The sequence below is a fragment of the Mercenaria mercenaria genome, chromosome 12 (genome assembly GCF_021730395.1).
Source record: "Mercenaria mercenaria strain notata chromosome 12, MADL_Memer_1, whole genome shotgun sequence".
NCBI lineage: Eukaryota > Metazoa > Mollusca > Bivalvia > Venerida > Veneridae > Mercenaria > Mercenaria mercenaria.
This window is the reverse complement of record NC_069372.1, coordinates 39,894,204-39,918,753: the sequence shown is the minus strand read 5'-3', so window position 1 is coordinate 39,918,753 and position 24,550 is coordinate 39,894,204. Positions and strand designations below refer to the sequence as shown.

The 24,550-nt window shown below is 34.1% G+C and overlaps 2 protein-coding genes across 2 annotated transcripts in view; one reads left to right on the top strand and one right to left on the bottom strand.

The window, feature by feature from the left end:
• The window catches only part of LOC123534093 (DNA excision repair protein ERCC-6-like), a 95,865-nt gene that overhangs the window by 43,254 nt on the left and 28,061 nt on the right, over positions 1-24,550 (top strand). The window contains exons 12-15 of the mRNA XM_053520529.1: positions 10,449-10,662; positions 11,030-11,143; positions 12,702-12,750; positions 13,647-13,836. Coding sequence (XP_053376504.1) covers positions 10,449-10,662; positions 11,030-11,143; positions 12,702-12,750; positions 13,647-13,836 — 567 coding nt within the window. The remainder of the gene's footprint in view (positions 1-10,448; positions 10,663-11,029; positions 11,144-12,701; positions 12,751-13,646; positions 13,837-24,550) is intronic.
• Positions 1,577-9,208, bottom strand: LOC123534095 (uncharacterized). Its single transcript, XM_045316148.2, has 3 exons — positions 9,080-9,208; positions 4,070-4,217; positions 1,577-3,121 (listed from the first exon to the last, which is right to left on the bottom strand). Exons 1-3 carry the CDS (start codon positions 9,095-9,097, stop codon positions 2,679-2,681), a joined length of 609 nt encoding a protein of 202 aa, XP_045172083.2. The 5' UTR covers positions 9,098-9,208; the 3' UTR covers positions 1,577-2,678.

Sequence of the window (24,550 nt, the reverse complement as noted above, 5' to 3'; positions counted from 1 at the left end):
ATGCTTTTGAATATTTTAAAATCGTAAGAATTTTGGGGAAATAAAAGTTTTTAAAGAAAAGAAGTGCATTAAAAATTTATATTTTGTGGCGGAAAATTCTTACGCATAGGGGCGGCCAGGATTTCACATAATAGATACATTTGTTTTACCCCCTATAAATTTAATTTGCCTAGAGTGTCGTCTGTAGGTGGATAACAGTTTATAGGGTTCAAAAAATTGTTTTCTGGGTTCTAAAATTATCTTTGGGTTAAATGAGCTTTAAAGTACTTGCTAGATTAGCTTTGACTAAAGCGGTCTTTAATAGCTCCCATTTTGTTAGGCCATTTGTAGCAAAGCAGTATAGTTTCATGTTGCACTCGTCGTTGGATTAATAGTTACTGCGGTGTACCTTGCAGTTATATCAGTCGCCGAGCAGCAGCGAAAGTAGCATTAGTAATGCTTTGCAGTTCTATCTAGCGCCGTGTCAATGAGTAGCAAAGCAGTATAGCAGCATGATTGCACTGGTTGTTGGATAAACAGGGTTAAATCAGCGAGAGTAGCATTAGTAATGCTTTGTATCCGGCGGTGCCTATGCGATGCAGATTTATTACAGATCTATATGACACCGAGCGGCGTTATTGGTGCAACAGGAATGGGGGCTTCCCAGGGTTTCTTGTAAAGTCCGCTCTTGGACGCTCCTATGCGTATGTCTTTCCATAGTTATAATCTATGGATCGAACGAACTTCATTAGTGTCGTCTGATGAGGTTTATTTCACGTCCGTCACGACCATATCCGCCATTCATATTTTCAATTATGTTCTTGGAAATACTTTTAAAAAGTAAACTTGATGGAATTATTTATATGTGGCAATGCAATATTGATAATCGTCAATAGAAATATGAACTATCACATGTCATTGTGTTATTGGTACAGTTGAACTTCAATGGCTCGAACTCGGATCTTTCGAACACACGGGGTCGCTCGAACTCTTCGCCCGGTCCCGAATTTATTCCTTCTTTATTCTATATAGTTCTACCTCGGATCGCTCGAACTTCGAAAATTTGAACTCTCGAACTCATTTGGTGGTCCCCTCGGCTTAATTACAGTGATAATTACACCTATTCAGTCGAACAGACAATTTGTCGCCGGAATGGCTTGTGTTTACAAAGTTTTTCACACCTCAGCCTGACATTCGCCAAGCTTCCCCTTTAAACGGCGCGTGCGTAATTTTCACACGCTTATGTAATTAGCGTCGGTATACGACAAACAAATTAAACAAAGTGACTTTCGTTACTGCAATGCTTTAAAGGGCTTTGATTTATACGAATAAAATTATTTAAAATAATTGAGCAATGTCTGTTTTTATTTTTCTGCATTAAAACGGGAGATCCGATGTCAACTTCCATAATGCTTTAGCATGGCTGAACAATTTAGTAAAGGACCCGGAAACGGTGGAATAGCTATGTCGGCTACTTGAAAGCAATATATTTGATAATATTTGTACTGGACTATGATTCATAAAGGTTTGCTATTCATGTCTTTCTATTTGATGCTGTCTTCACCAAATTCTTATAATTATATTAGTGGTTTATCTGTTTGTTTTTTTGTATCTATGTCATGTTTGAAAATAAATAAAGCATATTTCAGCGTTCGTTTTTTATTTATCATCGTATCATACACACATTTAGGAACAATATGACAATATATTACGATGTGAGGTTTGTAACACATCATGCCCTCGAATTCCCAAATTCAAAATGGCCGCCATCTGGATGGCTCGAACAACGGAAAACTCGAACTAATTTCCACGGGACCCTCGAGTTCGAGCCATCGAAGTTCGACTGTATTTATCAATTGAGTCCTAGAATAATAACATCCTTAACTTTTTGCCGGATATTATGGGTGGACGGATAGCTCAGTGGTTTGCACACTGGCCTTCCAATCCTGAGGTCGGGGTTCGTTCCCCGGCAGCTACTCGGGAATTTTCCGAAACGCTTTTCAGTGTTTCCCACCCAGCTAGAGGTGTACTGGTCAGGAACCCAGGCAATCCTTGCGTGTATCAGTGCTATACACTGGGCACGTTAAAGAACCAGGTTGTCTATTCGCAACGAGCTAGGCTAAGTTAGCCGGACAAGCCTGTATCTGATTTCTGATCTCCCTGTGGGGGCTTTGTCTCACTCTGTCCCTCTGGTCAGATCGCTCTGTGTCTGTACTAGTAGAGGATGATTTCGCGCCCTGTGTGGCTGCAGTTGCTGTAAAGCGCCTTTGAACGTGTTTATCATGAAAAGGGCGCTATATAAATCTGGTATAATAATAATATTTTTTTGCCATTCCTCACCACAAGCCCTTTCGGCAAGGAATACCAATTCATCGAATTTGCTTGTTTATGTTAATCATTTCCCTCCCCCTATCCACTGTCCCACAGCCTTTGTCAGGCAGTACTATATGACCATACAGTGACAGGAGGCAACAGTGCCCGAGGGACAAAAATCTAGTTTCTGCTAAGTGAATTAGTACGCATACATCTTGGATCTATTTTGTGAAGGAAAAACATGTTTATCTCTTTTGAATATCTGTTTAGTGCTAATAATTATTAGTGCTGTTTTCCTGGTATTTGTATCTGTTTTCATTTTAACATGGTCACTGTGGTTATGATTTTAGATAAAAAATTGGCTTTACTTTCTTTTTGATAATTAATTACTTTCTCCTTCTAGCAAAAGCTTGCACAGTTTGATATTTAAATCCTGAATGAGCATTTCTGTGCTCTTGGATTTTGATTTTCACAAAACCATGTTCCTTTAACATATCAGCGTACTGTTGTATAGTAAAATCTGGATTCTTCAGTTCTTGCTGTTCTTTTAACGTCAGTTCGTTTTTTTTTTTGTGAACACATGTAAGAAAAAGGCATCCTGCTCGTAGAATGCGATAGATTTCCTGCACTGTGGTGTTGATATCTTCCCAGTAGAAGAATCCGTTCACGTTGTATACACAGTCAAACATACTATTTATGTAGGTTAATGTTTCCGGTAAACAAAGGTCAAGTTCAAGAGTTCCAGTAGCAATATCGTCTTTTAGCTTTTTAGTCACTTCATCCAGTAATTTCTGTGATGTTTCTGTACCAATTACTCTTCCAGATCCACCTGTAATGAGTTAAGTTTTAGATCCATCTATTTTTCATTATTTTTTTAAAAATAAATCTTGTTATAGGGAAATAGACATACCTAATAGTGTTTTCTAGGGAGTCTTCCCAGTTTGGGAGCTGAACTTTCAGAGTTTGCAGTCGAATATTACCTAGTTTGTAGTCAAGGATTAGGAGTTAGATAATATAGCACACGCTATGCACCTATGTTTACTGTGCAGCTGTAAGCTACTGGCCTAGGATTTTTCAGGAGTGGCCCCAATTTCAAGCCTTTGACTGCCAGAATTTCGTTATGTAACTCTATTGAAAATTGATATTGCAGGTTTTAAAATTTATGTTTTCAGGCTTGTCATTTAAAACGGAATCCCAGGCCTGAAGATATGACACATGAATTCACCTGTATAATGTTAAGTGTATATTTGTTAGATGATTATTGTTAGACCACATTTTCTTGTATGTACATTTTAAGAGCTTTTCAGCAGAAAATAAAATTGTAACTGAAAATGAATGTCATAAATCCAAACAAGACCTACAGATTTAGATGTAAACAGACAAGAATACTCAAATCAGGTTGCGGAAAAAAAGACTTATAAAAAATATTTTTAGTGTTTTGGCTTCTGTAATGTTCATTGGGAGATTGCCCCATAGTCAGGGGCCAGTGTGATTGCTATGCCTTCTTGAATTCAGAATACCTGATTCTGAAGACTGTTCTTACCCAGGCACACAGTTGGAACTTCGTTTACTCAAACGCCACTCTTTGCTCGAACTCATCACCAGGTCCCTGCAAAATCCCCATTATGTATAATTTTCTATGACTCAAACAAGCGATAACTTGAACAAATTTTGCTAGTCCTGTTAAGTTCGAGCAATAGCCACTGTATATAATCAGTTTCGATAAACCGATAACTATATTCAAGTCAAGTGTTTAAGAGGAAGTTGCATAGATTACCTTGGAGATGCTTCAGTGCTTCCTCTAGACCTTGTCCTTTTCCAAAGCCAATCTCCAAAACAAAATAGTGAGGTTTTATTTCACACTGTAGAGCTGTACTCTGGTGCAGTTGGGCAAGTTGGGTATCTTTGTCTTTTTTGACTGCAGACTGAAAATATTGGAGCAGAAAGTGTTCTTGTTAATGTTTTGAATTCTTGATAAGTAATTTTTAGCTCAACTGTACAAAGCATATGGAGAGCTGTCCTACACAAGCTGGCATCTGAGTCCACATCTTGACTAAAAACATTTAATATATGAAGATCCTTTTGAAGCACAGAATGCAACCAAGGACAATAATAACAGACTGTTTGATTGATAGGTAATGGCTAATACAACACCCTGCACACCCCCTAGCAATAGCTTATGCAGAATTCTGTTGCAAAAATATTGAATTACTCCATAATCCCAAAGGACCAGAAAATATAACAGCACTGAGTTCCGATGCACTTTCAGCATACTAGAGTACCTCTGTTATTATTTAATGGATTGCTTCAGACGTAAAATAGAAGTTCCATCATGAGCAAAGGACCCTCACTGTCATGTACTTATTATTGGAATTTTCAACATAGTAGTTGCTTAGAGGTAAAACCTGGAGAATACTATGATGAAAAAATGTTTCATACTTGTATCAGCATAGTTTGATTTCTTGTCAATATTATTGCAACTTTCAAAGGTCTCTTTCGGAAGACATTAATCATCACAATGACTAGGCGAATTTCATTTTTATGCCCCCGAAGGGAGGTATATTAGTTTTCAACTGTCCGTCCGTTAGTTCATCACAATGTTAACTTTGCAACGTTAACTTTTTGCATGAAGGCATTTTACTGGCGAACCACTGCACCCAGGACTTCAAACTTCACATGCTAATAGTACTTTTTGAGTACATGACCCCTATTGACTTTGGGGTCACCAGGTCAAAGTTCAAGGCGCTGCGGGGCATTTGTCACCATTAGTGACAGCTCTTGTTTCATTTTGAAAAAGATATGAACTACAGTACATGTAGTTTGGTGTTTTTTTTTTCTTATAATTATTCAATATCAATATTTCGTTTTGTTCCACTTTTATTTAGCATTTCAGGGGACTCTGTGGCCGAGTTGTTAAGGTTGTCAACTTTAAATCACCTGCCCTTCATTGCTGTGGGTTTGAAACCTCACTTCGGTAGTTGTATTCTTTGATGCGTGGTAGCCAGTCAGCTGGCAATGCCTTGCTGAAGTTAATTTCATCTTTTAGGATTTCTTAAATCATTTAAAGGAGTGAAAGAATTTTCAAAATCGGCTTAAAAATGAGAAAGTTATGAGCATTTCGGTATTTGATCACAATGGCGGCCATTTTGTTTCCATGGCAAGAAAGAACAACACGGCCGATTTATTAAAACTTTAGATACGTATTTGAACTATATTTACTTATTTCTGTAAAATAATTTCTCTACTTTTTATGCCCCCGAAGGGAGGCATATAGTTTTTGAACCGTCTGTCCGTCTGTCGGTCTGTCAGTCTGTCCGCAATTTTTGTGTCCGGTCCATATCTTTGTCATCGATGGATGGATTTTCAAATAACTTGGCATGAATGTGTACCACAGTAAGACGACGTGTCGCACGCAAGACCCAGGTCCGTAGCTCAAAGGTCAAGGTCACACTTAGACATTAAAGGATAGTGCATTGATGGGCGTGTCCGGTCCATATCTTTGTCATCGATGGATGGATTTTCAAATAACTTGGCATGAATGTGTACCACAGTAAGACGACGTGTCGTGCGCAAGACCCAGGTCCGTAGCTCAAAGGTCAAGGTCACACTTAGACATTAAAGGATAGTGCATTGATGGGCGTGTCCGGTCCATATCTTTGTCATCGATGGAGGGATTTTCAAATAACTTGGCATGAATGTGTACCACAGTAAGACGACGTGTCGCGCGCAAGACCCAGGTCCGTAGCTCAAAGGTCAAGGTCACACTTAGACTTTAAAGGATAGTGCATTGATGGGCGTGTCCGGTCCATATCTTTGTCAACCATGGATGGATTTTCAAATAACTTGGCATGAATATGTACCACAGTAAGACGACGTGTCGCGCGCAAGACTCAGGTCCGTAGCTCAAAGGTCAAGGTCACACTTAGACGTTAAAGGATAGTGCATTGATGGGCGTGTCCGGTCCATATCTTTGTCATCCATGGATGGATTTTCAAATAACTTGGCATGAATGTGTACCACAGTAAGACGACGTGTCATGCGCAAGACCCAGGTCCGTAGCTCAAAGGTCCTAAACTCTAACATCGGCCATAAATACTCAATCAAAGTGCCATCGGGGGCATATGTCATCCTATGGAGACAGCTCTTGTTCCAGTTATTATGAAAGAAATTACCATGGTTAACATCTTACACTCAAGAAATATATGAAATTAATCTATTTAAAAGGTATTTGCTTATAAAAAAATCAGCAGTGTGTAAATGACATCATAAACACACTAAAATGGCAGCCTCCATGACCAGCCATTTTCTTAAATTTCAAGTTGCCATCATCTTTGTCAATAGTGGTCCGATTTTAAAAATTCTTTCAGCGTTATGAAAGGTTCGAGGATGGCTTTCATATGAAATAACTTATCAGGCTTTCTTTGCCCTTTAAAATGTCGACGGATCTACTCATGTACCTGCACTATTATCTAGAGGAGCACTTGGGATTTTCCACACCATCAAAAGCAGGAAAGTTGCCATATGGCCTATAAAAGCATTGCTGCAACATTAAACGCAACAAGGTGAAAATTTCATGTTAAGTTTTGATGCAGCTCCACTCTACATCTGTAATTACTAAGTAGATTTGATTCAGACTAAAATACACATTCACTGTATCATATACCATAAGGTACGTTGTATTCTTATCCCCCGTCGATGAAATCGGGAGGGGGGTATTGAAATGGCGTTGTCAGTCCGTCAGTCAGTCCGTCCGTCCGCAGCCATTTCTCAGTAACTACTTGGTAGAATTTCATGAAACTTGAAATAAACATGAACCAACATACTGCGATTATGGCCGTGAAGTTTTTTTTTTTATTGGTCAATTTCCCTCAGAGTTATTGCCCTTGATTTAATGAAAAATGTCTGTCTGCAGATATTTCTCAGTAACTAACAGGTAGAATTTCATCAAATTTGAAATAGACATGAACCAAGATACTGTGCTGATGCCCGTCAAGTTTTTTTTTTTTGATAGGTCAATTTCCGTCAGAGTTATTGCCCTTGATATAATGAAAAATGTCTGTCTGCAGCCATTTCTCAGTAACTAGCAGGTAGAATTTCATCAAACTTGAAACAGACATGAACCAAGATACTGCGACGATGCCCTTCAAGTTTTTTTTCGATTGGTCAATTTTCCATATAGTTATTGCCCTTTAATTGTTTAAAAATCCACAGATCTGTACATAACAAACCAACCAATTGGAAGAATTTCATTAAACTTCTTTCATTCTTTTCCATGAACATTTATTATAAACATGTGATGTTAGGTACCTACACCTGGTCCCCCCCCCCCCCCCCCCCCCCCAATTTTTTTTTTTTTTTTTTTTTTTTTCATTTTTCATTTTCTATCAATATTTATAATCAACATGTAAACTGTTGTATCCTCACCCCACCCCCCCCCCAGCCCCACCCAAACAAACCATTCATTTTCTTTTAATTTGATTTTGACTAATGAAATTATTTGCTTCTTGGTAACATTCTTAACTTTTTGCTGGATATATTTTTTTGCTGTTCCTCAACTCTGACTCTTTCAGCGGGGGATTCCAATTCACCGAATTTGCTTGTTTATACTTAAAATTTCAGTGAAAGTTTTCATTTTATCTTTGTTACTGCTATATCTATTTGTTACAAACTTTAGGTAGTTAGCTCTTGTTACTCATCATCACCCACATCAGATGACAGAAGGGTGACAACTATTTATTAATGTTTCATGATTTGTGCCCCTTTTTATGTAGAATGTAGAATATGAAATTAAAATTTTGATATATATTTACTAGCTCTATCTCTGTAATCACTCCAGTGATAGCCGTAGTTGCCTCAGATATGCCTGTGTCACTGTTAAGTATCAAACTTGTCAAGTTTGATGTCTGCTCTGACAGCTCTTGTTATGTACCTATTTATAGCTTTTCTTGAAAACTTTTACCTGGTATGTAGGAGTAAGGAGAGCTGTAACTCTCGCTGGCATAATGTAACTACATTTGTATTATGGCCCTTTGAAAAAATGTATTTCTTGTTAAAATTTTGTGCTTAGAATTTTGTGCTTAGCTCAGCTTTTGTTTAATACTGTAAGAGCTATAACCTTGGAACTTTGTAACTCTGTTTTAGATATGTAAATAGGCCAAGAAAGAAGAAGCACAAACATTTGTTACCTTAAAGATAGCATTGAAGTCCTGTCTTCAGTCTTGACTTTATTTAGGACTTTGTTAATAGCAGTTCATATGGACAATAGCATCTTGTTTTTTCATCACATACTAGATTGAGTGACCTTTATAGTGCTTTTTGCTGACTTTTCTACTGGTTACTGGCCACATGCGACAGAGTCAAGCAGATCAAGCTAAAACAAATTAGTATAAACTAAGACAGTTTAAAAAAAAGAAAGAATAATCTCGTTAAGGCCAGTGTTTTTTTCTTTTTACAAGATTTAACCAAAAAAAAAAAAAAAAGAATAGCAATAGGAAGAGGAAATGAAAATTAAATGTATGAAAAGTTGAGAAAAAAAAATGAATAAAATAAAAACAGATTTTTTTTCATGGAAACCAAAGTGAAATTTGTTTCAAATGGTTGACAGTTGCTTTTTATACAATACTGATTGTAGTAATGTAGTTTAATATACTATAAAGGCCAGAAATGGAGACATTTTACACAAGAAAAATATCATATCTACTCAAAATTTAGGACAGTATGATTATAAAACAGTATTTTGATGGTTTCTTGATGAAAGTCTAATACAATAAGAATATAGTTTACTCACAGAGCCAGAACATCCCATTGTGAATATTTCTGAGACTCATTCATGTATTAAAGTTATTGTATGCATAGCCACTGTATGAAACAGAACGGTTTAAATTTACACAAAAGAAGTTAAAGATAGTATTATGAAACAAAAGAGTCAATCAAGGTTCACTTCACCTTTGTGTTATGACAGCTCTTTACAAAATGTAAAAAAAAGAATGTAAACATTTTCAGTAGTGGGCAGAGATGCATTTGTTGTTATACCATAGGTAGTACATAGCATAAAATGGACTCTTTTTAAACCAGAATGTCTGTACTCAATTTTGTTTAAAAAAAATAAATAAAAATTGTACAACAGTTATAAAATTGCAAATTTTGAATGATAAATGTTACTCTGTTCTTAAAGAATAAAGTTTAAATCTGAATCTACTCATTACTAAAAATCCAATTCCAATGGAACTTGGTATCCATGCACATATTATTGAGAATTTCATGTGACCCCATTTTTGCAGTGGGCGTTGGGCACTTACAGTTGCCCTTGTCCTTATCCCTTGTCCGAATTTACATGTATCTCAATAAGTACCAAAAGAGACGAGTGCAAAAGAGAGAGGTAGATAGGATATAGATATCAAAGAGTTAATGAAGCAAATCAATGATAATTTTCAAACAGGAGACAATGTTATTTGGCTGCTTGTGCAACAAATTAGAAACCGTAAGGAAAAAAAATTAAGGAGTAATGATATATATGAGGGTTTAGGTTTAGGACGAAAACCATCAAGTTATTTTTCAGTGTCAAAAATAGAAATTTCACAAATAAAACAATTGAATAAATTGTTTGCTAAAAATGATATTGAGTGTACTAATATGAAACACATTTTATACTTTCAAAAAAAAAAAGGAAAAAAAGGAAAAAAGTATTATGAAAATTTGTATGAAAGCTGTCCCCATATAGATAAATTACCTATTATACCTATATAGATATTGTAGGAGATAATCCAAGTAAATTAAACAATTCTGATTCCTTAAAATTGTAGGGCGAAATCAGTATTGAAGAATGATATACAGTGTTAATAATATGAATGAATTTACCACATTCAGGCGGTCGGTCGGTACGTTGGTTTTCATGGTTTTCAGACAAAAGAAACGCTTGACAGATTTAAATAATTTTTAGTACACTTGAAAACGCTTGGGCCTAGGATCATAAATTTTGGTACAGAGGTTTAACATCATAAATTACAGGTCAAGTACGACTTTGAGGTCAGTAGGTCAAAGATCAAGGTCACAGTGTTACAGTCTGATCATGATCTACACTGGTCGAAAAGGCAGAATCAATAGTGTACAGCATGATAAGGGTTAACATGTAATCCACTGTATATTTTTGTTTTCAGTTTGGATGATGAAATCTTGGAAACTGAGGAAGGAAATCTTTCAGCTGTCACTCGTATCCAACATGTAGCAGACAACATCCTCATCAACGAGTCGGGAAAACTTCTGTTTCTAGTGGAACTTCTTGACAGATTGAAGGTGGAGTCACACAGATGCCTTGTGTTCTCACAGTCCAGGAAAATGTTAGATATAATGCAAAAAGTCATTACTAACAGGGTAAGACAGACGTGAAAGTGGGTATTGTGGTAATATAGATGTTACATATTTAAGGGACTAACCAACACATTTTAGGCAGAAACTGAGTACATTGTATGATTTTTTACTTGCCCACACTCCCCTTTTACCTTGCTCTTGCTCTTGCTATAGGGAAGTCCTTAAGGCCAAGCCGTGCCATACGTAAGCCATGATTTACAACTGCTGTACTTAATGTCACCCATTAATCTTGATATTCATAAAGGAAAGAGAAAAGGGAGGTTTCTTTTTTTGCCAAGTCATTAGCAAAAATGTATTATAAGGGAAGAGAAGATTTTAATACATACTGGCATGAAATGATGTCTTTTAGACAGTATATGTTACTATGTAGGGTCACAAGGTGATGCGGCTTGATGGAACTATAGCACAAGTATACGAGAGGGAACAGAGAATACAGAAGTTTCAGACTGATCCCTCGTACAGTGTATTCCTCCTCACAACACAGGTTTGTACTATTTCAACTGTTTATCCTATTGTATGCATCTCTTATCTTTAAAGAATAGCAGAACATTCCAAATTACTTAATATGAATACTGCTTTCGAAACTTGACTAATTCATATGTGTATAACATGTACTTCTCAAATTACTGTCTGGTTCAGGCTAAGTAAAAATCTGTGTGTTTCAGTATCTGGGAGTAAATGATGAATAAGAAAATTCGTATAGGCAGATTCTCTGCTAGAGTTGTCAAACAAGTTATGAAATTTAAGACTTGGACTGTTTCACATACACATCAAAACAGAGCAGAAAATATTATAATGTCTTGGTGCTATATTAAATCCGGTCTAAGAAAAATAACAAGTTCCATAGGCCCATGGCATGGACAGAACATAATGCTGTTACACTGGCGGCATGTTTTGAATAAGTTCTTGCTAAGTTTCATTGCTTAATACTTAACTGTTTTATTGTTCCTGGGCAATTGAACTTTCCGTCCGTTAGTTTGTCTGTACAAACCATTTCAAGGTTTCACCTACAGCCCACATTAATGGACCGATTTAGTTCAAACTTGCACTCAAAAATCCTTGTGGCAAGACCTACAAAATTACCTATATATAGATGGTCTTGCCCACATATGACCTTCACCTTCAAAATTAAAACCTCTTATAAAACAACATTTTATGGTCCTACAGCCTCCATAAATGAACCAATTAAGTAATTCCTTACACACATTAAACTTTGTGGCAAGACCTACAAACTGACCTTATATGGATGACCTGGACCTAAAAAAAAAAGAATACATTTAAACTTAAAACCTTAATAAACAACATTTTGGTCCTACACTCCACATTAATGAGCCATATTCACGCCCAACAAACCTTGTGGCAAGACCTACAAAGTGACCTATATATAGATTACCTTGACGTACATATGATCTTCACCATGAAACCTCAAAAAACAACATCTTCGGTCTTAAACCAGAGAACATGATTATACGTTTTGAAAACACAGCATCTTGTTCTATGCATGATGTCAAAATTTTGGTTAGAGGTCAACATATATGAAATATTTAGCAGAGTTTACATCAGATGAAGAAAATAACAACTACCATGATTAAATGGCAAAAATAAATGAGTCGCGCCACGAGAAAACCAACATATTGGCTTTGCGAACAGCATGGATCCAGACCAGCCTGCGCATCCGCGCAGTCTGGTCAGGATCCATGCTGTTCGCTTTCAAAGCCTATTGCAATCAGAGAAATAGTTAGCAAAAAACATGGATCCAGACCAGACTGTGCGGATGCGCAGGCTGGTCTGGATCCATGCTGGTCGCAAAGCCACTATGTTGGTTTTCCCATGGCGCGGCTCAAATGATGTACTCTGTGATCCTTTAGCGATGTTGCCAAAGTAACTATTTGGAATTTACTATTTCAATACAAAAGAGATAAGGTATGCTAGTTATTCAGATGATATTAATTTAACATGCCAAAGTTTTTCATACACTGAAATCAGCAGTCCAGGAACTTAATTTTCTGCCACCTCGTACAGCCATTTTGCATATATTGCAGGTAGGAGGTGTGGGTCTGACACTGACAGCAGCTGATAGAGTGGTTATTTGTAAGTAAACCATATATTAGGAGGCACTCTGGTGCAAGTGAAAAGCACTCTGGTGCAACAGAAAAGTGTCAAACTTCTTATCCTGAGATCATGAATTTGAATCACAAGTTTTTACATCAATATTCACATTTCCATGTCAAAGCACAGAATTTAAGGAAACTATCTCAAGTATAGTTACTAAAGTTGAGAGAACTTTCTCTACAGTCTTCCATAAAACTTCTGTTTGATGAGCTTGGATATGCACAACTGTATGACGAAAAAACTTTGCAAACAAGGAAATTCTTGTGAGAGGGTGCTATTGGTGAACTTTTTTTGATGTGCACTTTTGGGTTCCCTAAACAGTTTTAACCAGAGCTGTATGGCCCGAGACATGAAATATTTTAATCTGTCATTTCACTGAAATATCATTTACCTGTAATTAATGCTTATTCGCTTGATATGCACCTGTATTGATGTTTCGTATTATTAAGTGTGTTTTCTACATAGCAATTTAATTTCTTGAAGATAATAGACAAATAGCATTTAAAGAAAATATTTTCTCTATTTATATCAATTTAAATCCAGATAATATTTCTCAATTTATTTGTAGATCTCACCCAACCATGTTTGAGTGTTAGTGTTTTATGCAAAATAGTGATAACATGCATTAGTTTCATGTAAAAACATCTGCAGAATCCCTTGGGCATTGCTTGTGCATTCGCCCTATGGGGTTGTGCACTAGCCAGATAGTTTTAAACTAATCCTAATGTGTCATCAATTTCCTTTGAAATTTTTTTTATTATTTGCGTATTCAGTCTAATTTTGTCTTGAGAAAATCTTTTTTTTTTGAGATTTACGTGTTATATTTTTTAAGAAAGCATGGGTTTTATATAAACTTTTATTTCTGTATCTGATAGTTGATCCGAGCTGGAACCCGGCCACAGATGCTCAGGCTGTAGACAGAGTATTTCGTATAGGACAGGACAAGAATGTGGTTATATATCGCCTCATTACTTGTGGTACTGTAGAGGAAAAAATCTATAGACGACAAATCTTCAAGGACTCCATTACACGACAGACCACTGGCAATGCAAAAAATCCTTACAGGTAATGTTAAAGGCCTGTTCTTGATTTTCGTATTTCCAAAAAGAAAGATTTTCAAATTTATGCTGACAGAAAAAAGCTCATAATATATTTGAATAGTAACACAAAAACAGACCTTGGAAGGGAGCTTTTAATGAACATCTAATCCTTTTATAATTTGTTGGAGTATTAGAAATGAAGCAATGATACTAAGTTTTATGTTCATACCTGGAACAAAAATACAGTATGTGCCTTTGAAAAAATGCTTTCTGTAATTCATTGTGTTATTATGCAGGTCTGTCATCTGGTGATTGATGTTTAGCAGAATAACACTTGTGTTCAAAAATATAAATTGGAACCTGTGGCAAATAGTTGATCTATCCCATTAACTCACCCAGCATTCATAAGTGCTAGCCAAGATGTAACGCTTGCACTTGAAAATACTAGGAAAACATTGGGAGTTTGTCAGATGTAAATGTCATTGCAGTTATGGTTGTAATTTCTTGTGTGTCCATATTTTGTTGTTTGAATCCTGTTCCTTCCCCCGGCATACATAAGTGCTAGTTAGAATTTATACACCTGCACTTATGAATACCAGGAGATGACACAGGAAAAATACTTTTCCATCTTTGTTCATATTGCTGTGTACATTCATATTACTGTCTCCATCAATATTTTTGTCTTCAGAAATGTTGCTGTCTCCAGTTGATTGGTCTCCATCAATATTCAAGTTTCCATCAAAATCTCTGTTTAAAATCATGATTAAATGGTAAAACTTGGAGCTGGTGATATTCCCTATTTCCCCCAGCATTCATAAGTGCTAGTGAACAATAAGAGACTTGCACTTGAAAATACTAGGAGAAAGAAGAATAAGTCTGTTTTTACCTAGTGAATTTCAATGCATGAGTTTTTGATCTTCACAATTTTTCCATATTAAGCTGGTCTTGTCGAGTTTAGTAGATGACTTCTAGATAGTAGATACTAATGATCTATTAAGCAGATATTTTCCCTTGTCACTCCCCCAGCATTCGTAAGTGCTTGTTAAATCAGGACACATGCACTTAGAAATACCAGGAAACTGCAGGAACTTTCTTGAAGACATAGTAGGGAGAACCCTTGCCTCCTTGAAAACCTCATTTGAATTTCACAAAAATGTGTCTTTCAAACCATTTGATCTGGAACATAACATCCCTGGCAACTGTACAAACATCCGTTTTGATGTTCCATTCCTTAACCTTTAGGATGCTAGATAAATTGTCGTCTGCTGGAAATGTCGTCTGCTAAAATTGTAAAGTTCATTCAATTTGCTCCAAAACTGGAAGAAATATTGTCAGAGTAGCAAACAGCTTGGAACCTGATCAGACGCCGATTTAATCGGCGTCTGATCTGGTTCCAAGCTGTTTGCAAAGGCTGTTAAATTCGCCTGCAGCAGGCTAAGGGTTAAGATGTTTCATGTTGAAAAGTCCCCCCAGCATTTACAAGTGCTTGTCTATTGTGAATACATGCACTCGGAAATACGAGGAGACCTAGACCAACAGAGGTGTCTGTATCCAGAGTATTGTGATTTCTATGTAGGTTGTTGTGCAAAGTTCCAAGTGTGATCCTTGTCGCAGTAAATGAGATTAGCTTACATACTTCAGAGTCTGCTATGTGCAATGTCTTCTTTTAACAACTCCTTGTCCATACTATGTCTTCTTTTGACGTGAGGTGTTTGTACCTCCCCCAGCATACATAAGTGCTAGTCAAGTTTATACACCTGCACTTGTGAATACCAGGAGATGACAAACACAATTATAGCCTTTGATAAAAAAGTTTTCATTTCAATCCACTTTCTTCATATGTATGATATGCTGAATTGGTATACATTTTCCCCCAGCATACATAAGTGCTAGTTGTCAGTTATCACTGGCACTTTTGAATACTGAGAGAAACAACAACCACTCACTGTGCTGTCATTGTCTAAATTTAACTTCTTTAATTTCTTACAAAAGTTTCCTATTTCACTGGTTCTATTCCTCATTTTAGTTGCCATCATGTAAAACTTCTCAAAAATACTTGTCACATCAAACATTTGACAAATTGAACAGCTGTACAAACATGATAGCCACCTTGATTGTATTCTTTTATAAAATCATCATAGAAAAAAATCTATATATCCCCCCAGCATTTTGAAGTGCTAGTTATCATTTCACACTTGCACTTGAAAATACAGGGGAACTGTAGATTAGTATAAAAGTTGGATGTTGGATTTCTCCATCATTCTGTTTTGTCAAGGTTAGTGACAGCATAAAGGTGTGCCCCTAGCATTTCTAAGTGCTAGCAGCGCTAGTCAGGCAAGCACATTGGAAATACAAGGACATATCTTCAGCTTTATAAATTATTAAGTCTATAGTAAAATATTCCTGTTGTTACATTGTCGACTTGCCGCATGTTCATCTATCCGCTTCATACACATCAGTCCTATAGGTTAATCTTGCTGTGGATATTAAAGCAAAGTCTCATATCATCATTGAGGTGGTTCCATATCCTGATGCAGCCTGATCAGTTATCTCCCTTTCCTTGCATCACTTAGGTATTTCCATATCCTGTAGCACTTTGATAAGTTACCTCCCTTTCCTTGCATTATTTAGGTATTTCCGTATCCTGTAGCAGTTTGATCAGTTATCTCCCTTTTCTTGCATCAGTAAGATGGTTACAACTCCTCTAAAAGTAACATCAGTTACCTCCCCCCAGCATTTATAAGTGCTTGCTCAGTTACCATGCGAGCACATTAAAAATACGAGGGAAGGTTATCTGTATATTCCTATTTTTCCGTGTCCCTGATCTGTGTCCATTTTTTTCCCTCTGCTGATCAGTGTTAGAATTGTACACCTGGCATTAAATTGGTGCAAGAAATATTTCTACCTGCACTAGATTTAATGACAGGATACAAAACTAAGCCCATCTAAGTTTTGCCTGCAAATATTTGTCCCTTTAGAAAAAATAAGCAGATTCTAAAATTCAAATGTATTATATTTATTTATCTACCATCTTCATTTTAAATGGCATATTTTTTTATTATTAACTCATTTACACTTTTAAATAAAGATATAACAAGCAATAAAAATCAGTAACAATTTAATTTAATTTAATTTAATTTAATTTAATTTAATTTAATTTAATTTAATTTTTAAAGTTATTAAATTGAATTCCATTTTTAAATTATATATGAAATAATGAATAAATAATAAATAAACTGACAGTTAAAACAAAAATATATATGTACATTATAAATAGATAAATATTGTGCATTTGTATTTTAATATATGCTTATCTCATTAGAACTAAAAAATCAAGTTAGTATTTCAAATTCATGTTCTCTAATAGCTGGAAGATTTCTCAAAATATAATTTACAATCAATTTCATCTTCCAAAAAAATGAAATAAATATATAAAGAAATAAAATTACCACCTTCAGGCATGCAGATGTTTTTGTCTAATGATCTAATCATAAAAATTTCAGATTATTATCAAGCCTAATTTGCATACCTGTCAATCAAAATATTACATGTTGTCAAAACAATAAACATGACAGAGGAATGTCAAATATGATGTCTCAATTAAAATTTCTTGGCATAGAATAAACACTGAAAGTGTCAAAGACAAAATGCCACAAAGTGTCATTGTGCTTGTGTATTGTTATAACATGTCAAAAAAGAAGAATGATTTCTAGAAAATAGTGCTAGTATTTGCTTAGAAAAAAATTAATTTTTAAAAGTACTGTTTTAAATATTGAAATGATATTGTTCTTTTTGGTACAATTTTGCATTTAATGACAAATTTTGGACAAGTTTTCAGTTAAAAAATATTGATTTCAGATCAAAATAATCTTAGAAAAGAGTCAAAGAATTTTACAAAAAGAGTGATAATTTTTCAATATGACTCCATTATATAAATGTATCTTTCAAATTCAGTGATTTGCAAAAGAAAATTTCTTAGAAATGAGATTTTGATGAGCATTTTTAAAAGGAACAACCCCAATTAAATCAGATTTTTTCAATGGATATTTAACTCATATTTAAAAAAAATACCTAGAAGCTTATTTTCCCAGTAGTGAACTTAATAATAAATAAGGTTTTGAATAAATTGTCAAAACAAAGGATGAATTGCTTGTCTCTTTTTATAATGAGTGTGTACATATTTTGACCTGGTACATTTGTGTTTTCCTGATTTCATACAAGATGTATGAATGTTATCCAGTGAATGTGGGGTTGATGAAACATATAATGATCACCTGGCATCATTTTGGTGCAGGTGGATGTCCTTCCCAGCACACAAGACGATCCAGGCAACCAGTATATGATATATCCAGGTCCAGTAACTCTTCCTCTCCAGCGGGTTTTTGTCTCCCCTGAAACATAAAAAAAAGAAGATTTTTTCTTATGTCTGATTTTGTATTGATAATTTCTATTCTTACTCTTGTTGTAGTAATATGGCATATACTGATAAGCTAAATATAATAAGAAAACTAAAATTTCTAGACTTTTGTAGAAAAATACATCCTTTTCATTTGTTTATTGTGTACATTTAAATTAGCATCTTTGAAGTATAAAGTTAGAAAGAAAGATAAATGTATTCTAAGATCTCTTGCATTCGTATGTCAGAATGAATTTTTTTCTAAGCAAGAAATAGAAATGGATGCTTTATAAATGAAATGATAATTTCTTCTTAGATGATATTTCCCTAAGATCAGTTGAATTGTTTTCAAAGAAGGCACATTTTGGTAGATGAAGGATCTACAATGCATCTAGACTGTTGTTACATGCATGATATAATCTGACATGTATATATTTACTAAAGTGCTGGTAAAGACAATTTACTGTAAATTTGCTTGAAATTAGACAGTCTTCTGTAATGAACTTGAAAGTATTGCACAAAACTTATGTTTATATAGACTAGCAAACTTTATTATTCAGGAAAAAAAGATCATTATTAGGCCAGGGTACCCCTGATTTTAACATTTTCTATTTATGGCAAATTACATATATTTCTCTGACTACACATTTTTTATCACAAGAAAAAATATATTATCCGTTATCATGCTGAACATGATTGATTCTGCCTTGGCGACTAGTGCAGATCATGATCAGCCTGCACATCTGTACAGTCTGATCATGACCTGCACTGCACAGATGTACAATGTCCGCCATTCAGTCAGTATATTTTTGGAATGCACCCCTTTCAACAGTTTATGGTACTGTCCAAACTGAAAGATGGATAAGTTCATTATAGAAATTTAGCAGGGTAAGGGGTATTACATCATGATCTACAAGTTTGAGTGTTTTTAATATTAAGTCATAGTAGAACTCTTTAGGTATGGGAGCTTATGTACATAAACATGAATGACTATAAAAAGCTGCTAAATTCCTGCAGATTAGTGTTGCATAATATAACCTATTGATGAAATGCACTTCAAAGGTGCACACTACAATAAGTGCTAATTACTAATAGCAGGTAAATGTTATTAACATTCTGCACCAGTCAATAGCCTTAGGACAGCTTTTGCTTAGTGGCTTTGTCAATATTATGTAATCAGTTCACCTTACAGGGTTTCCAAAAACAGCTTTCATAAATATAAACATAGATAGATGCCATATGTAGCAAAACATGTGTATTTTTAAAGGGGATCTGGACACTTGCGCCCACCACCCCATTTCTCTTTTTATATTTTTGTAAAAAAAGTATCTAAGTTTATACACGCCTGATTTATACTGATCCTGGTAAAATATACTGATGAAATGAACATGCAGGCTTGCGAATTGTTTCAAGTCCATGAAAATTTTCTTACAGCCATAATTATAAAATTGAACAAAATAAAAAATTTATATTAAATCCCATATTTTGTGTTAAATTTTTACAGCATGTTTGTTTCCACCGAGTTTTGTATTGAATGTTTATATGACAATGAAAAAGTTAGATATATTATTGGTAAAAATGCCAAAAGAATGTAAATTTCTGCATTATTTGAAACGAATTGCAATGGGTTACAAGTGTATATCAAATCCCCTTGAACAAAATCCCTATTACTACCTTCTGAAATATATTGTTTTCTCTGTAATTAAATGCATTTCTATTTTAAGGACGTATGCTAGAATTTGGTGCGAAAATTTTCCCAATAACAGAATTTCTTCAAACTTTGGATATTGAAGGACAATTATCTAAGAAACAAAAAAATGCAATAAAAATCATAGGTCACCCGTATCGAAAAAGAGCTATCTGCCCTTGAAAACGGCATTTCCCCCAAAAATGACGTTTTCAAGTGCAGATAACTCTTTTTCAATACCGGTGACCTATGATTTTTATTGCAACATTTATCCATGAAATAAAGAATAAAATCTGGATTGGATGCAACATACAGAAAAATAAATCAAACCACAAATAAACGGAAATGTTTGTGTTAATTATTAAAAGCAACGTTTCCAATTTTCTTAAAATTAGATATAAGCAGAACTCATGAAAAAAAGATCCTAATTTTGTCATGAAAAGTGCTCGAAATTAACGGACCTTTTTAAACACGGGTAACTGTCCCACAAATAAAGGATCAATAAATTTTCTTCAACCGAAATAGTTAAACCATATGTGGCCAGGGCTGTGAGAACATGTTAGATGTTTTAGTAAGCAAAATTATCATCAAAAGTTTCATGTTCCCACCCCTTTAAATTTGAGGTCTAGAATTTTCAAAAAATGTAGCAAAAATAAAACCCCAACAAAACCTTGTACATTTTTCAGCTGAATGTTCTTAGTTATTCTCATGCTTTTATAAGTCATGATGTACTGAAATTCTACCTTGTACATATGAACATGCAGAAGTACCCCAAAGTCGAATCATAAGTAAATGTGTATAAATTATTATTGTAAAATAATTATAACATGCAATTTAAACAATATATATACACCGAAATCATAATACATTTATATAAGTTAAGAATGTAGGAGACAATTATTTTCCTTTTAGAAACATTTGAGAATATACAAGATTTTTATTTCAAGAAAAATATTAAACATGTTGAAGAAATAAGTTTTCTATTTTTGAAGAATGCTGTCTGAAAGTTCATTCAGTGCTTTAGATATTTCATATAAAACTTTATTCTGGACTCACATTATTAATTTGAACAAAAAAAATAGTGCATTTTTTAAGTAAATTAAACTAAGTAATTTTATGTAATATTTATTATTAATTAAGTAACACTCACCATTGAAGTACTTCCTGTCCCTGCCCTATCCATTCTCCAAATGCCACTTCCTGTGAGCCAACTCTCAGGTGTAAATCACAACTTTTTCCAAGTCACTTTGATCTTAAGCAACTTTTTTTGAAGTCATAGAATTTAAATGAAAAGCCATTATTTCATAATTGATTGACCTTTTCTGAAAAACATGTATTGTTTTCATTCTTCTTCTATCAAGTATCAAATAATCAGAAAATGATCAAAGCCATATCATAGTTACCCTTGGGCAAAATTGACCAATGGGAGATAAGTATTAGTGTCACAGGTTGACACCCACTGTAATCTGATTAGCAGGGTGGTGATCATGTGATCTTGTTGCCATAGTGACAGGCAATTTGATTGGACAAATTCGAAAGCCATATGTGACAGATGCAAATGCCATAAATATTTTTGTTTATCATATCTTATAGGGAAAATGCTATGTAAACAAAATATATTAAAGAAAAATAAAACAAAATATTAGGTATGACATGTTATTGAAAAGAAAATCATGTGTAAATAATTTGAGTTGCCTTTCTTGTAATTTGCTTTTAGTCCTTTATTGTTAATGTATGTTATACTTCATGTTAAGAACATCCTTGCATGGCCATAAAGGCCTAGATTCACTACTATATAAGTGTCCCCCCCCCAAATCCAATATACAACTCCCATCTTATCTGCTGCTTATCAGCGATTATGTAATAGCAACTGATTAGAGGGCAATTAGCACAGCAGGGACCCTAACTAGACCATGAAGATGTGTGCAGTGGAGTTGAAAGAAGTTAATTTTTCTTCATAATAATTATAATAATTATTATTTTGATATTTTGTAGATGATAATAACTATCACTTTAATGTTATAATAATGAAAATAATAATAATAGAAATAATCATAATCATAATAATAATAATTATTATTATTATATTATCATTAGTATATTATTATTATTATTATCATATTACATATAGGATGATAAAAGATACAGTAATAATATTGAAAATAATAATGATAATAAAACACAAGTACGGTGAAAACTTCCTGAGTTCTTTGTGCTGACAAACAATATTTTTCGATTTGGAAATTGATTTTCATGTATTCATGTAATCAATATTATTTGAATATAAAATTGTGTTCCATCTATACTCAAATTTCATTTTCAGTATGTTGCCTAAAGGGACTTTTATCATGCTTTGCTTTGCAACTTTGAAATTCACATTCTGTTTTCAATTTATTCAAATGTTATTTACAGTATTCTGCAAGCTTTAGATGAGTGAAAGTCACATTTTTCAGAAATATCACAATTCTCCAGACAGAATTTGAAAAAATAAAACTTGCATGTTTCTTTAAGTAAGTTTCTCATTATTTCATTATTGTGAAAATAAGTTTCTGATTATTTTATTATTGTGTTTGATCAACAAATATTTTTCTTTACATAGAATGCCAAAAAAATCTAGTATAACTTTAAAAGTAATCAATTATTCATTAATTTAAAATAAATTACATCTTTTCCCATTCTCACTAATAGATACACTTGTAAGGTAGACTGACTCTCCAATAAACAATGACCCTTGTTTATTGGAGTCATACTGTGATGGTCATTAGCCCCCAACTGTGCTGGTGAAGACAAAAATCCCTTGGCCCACTGCCGAAATCTAGGCCTTTAACACTTTTCAGCAACTGATCACCTAAAATTATCATTCACTAAGATTCACCATCTCCATGCTTTTCAGTCAGTGCAACTAACTAAAGAGACATTACTTTTTTAGTCATAAAAATTGACAGAAATATTCTACTTCAGATTTTAAAATGTATTTCAATTAATAACCCAGAATTAATTTCAAGCTTCTCAGTTATTTCTATAAGAATAGGAGAGATCGCCATGACGTCACGCATTATCATTTGTTTATCTGGTGGAGGGCAAAACAAATGATTTTACATTGTTTGTATATGGGTCGGAATTTTTAATGTCTAATAACTTTTCACTCATTGATGGATTTTCAGAATTCAAAAAGTTTTGAAATATTTACAATTTTCATATTTTCATATTCAAATATCTTTTTTATATGAATAACAGTTTTAAATGACATATAATTTAAATAGCGGCTTAGTGATGTTCAAAACTTTTAGAAAAACACTGTAAGTTAAGCGTTCATAATTAATCTATTTTTGTTTCGAAATAATGATTAAAAGTAATTAATAAATTGCTTGTTTTATAACCTTTCCATTGATAAAAAAATTTGAAAGTTTAGGCCGTTAGAGAAACATCACTGTTTAGAAAAAAAACATGGATGTTCCACAACTGCCCACCCGATCCCTGTCTTATCAGAAAGTACAATGGATTTGTATACAAACAAGATCTCATCTGTATGCAAAAGAGATCTTTAATAGATTACTGCATTAATATTATCTGATTTTTTTTAGAATGCCCAGAATTTTTTTTTTAAGTGCAATGGTCAGAATACTTTTTCTGGGAGAGGTGATCATAAATGGAGATGATGATATATTTTAGTTGTTTGCAGGATATAAAAAATGTTGTAGGAACTGCTTTTGTTGTGTTTACAATAAAAAAGTATAAACATTCAGACTTGTAGCCCTGAAGGGATTTAAAATATGCTTACTTTTATCAAAGAGAATCAGAATGTAAACAATGTATTATGAACAACACAGGTAGCAGTTGGTTGCCTTGGTGAATACCACTTCTTACTTAAAAAGAAAGTATGTAAAGAATTTTTCACACTATTTGTTGTTATTGTTGACTTTCTTTTGAGAATGACATTCCCTAGAAGCAATTATGTTGTCTGTTTGCTTTTCACGCTCTATTGGGTATGGCCATGGTATGACTTAGATGATTGGTACATGAAGTAAATATGATATGTATTATTTGGACAGAACTCTCTGTGATAAACAAAATAAAATGTCATTTATTATAAACAATTATCCAGTTTGCTACTGTTTATAATTTTGCCACATTTAATAATGGAATGATCTGTTTTAAGGTAAATGTTATCGGTACAACGGTGGTTCTTACCTAAATAAGGCGAAGTAAAAGTAAAGTCATGTCAATTTCCTTAATCGGCAAATGAGTCTATAAATTGAACTCTCAATCGTCAAAATTAAACTATACTTTTCTAAACCCCCTAAACACACAAAATAAAGGAATAGACAAAAACAAATTCAGTCATAAATGTTATTTAGACTATAGATATACCAAAGTTGTCACAAGCTTGTAAAAGAATAATAACATATACATAAGAAATCCATAAAAACTTCACAGAAATATTTCTTCCTAAAGCTTTATATAGAATCTAGCATTTTACTGATTTTATCTTAGCAACAGATTTATCTCCCCCCTATACCAGTAAGGGAAACATGGCATGTTAATTAGTATCTGGTGGTCTGTTAATTGGATTATGTAGACTGTCAGTGACTTGTGTCACACTGTGACATGTATATTGCTCATGAGGTGGTCTGCTCTGGTTTTATATCTGAATTT

Excerpts from the sequence above, each read along its gene's own strand:
- LOC123534095 (XM_045316148.2), bottom strand. Across the intron at positions 3,122-4,069 it reads AGCACTGAAGCATCTCCAAG|GTGGATCTGGAAGAGTAATT; the intron begins GTAATCTATGCA and ends AACTCATTACAG.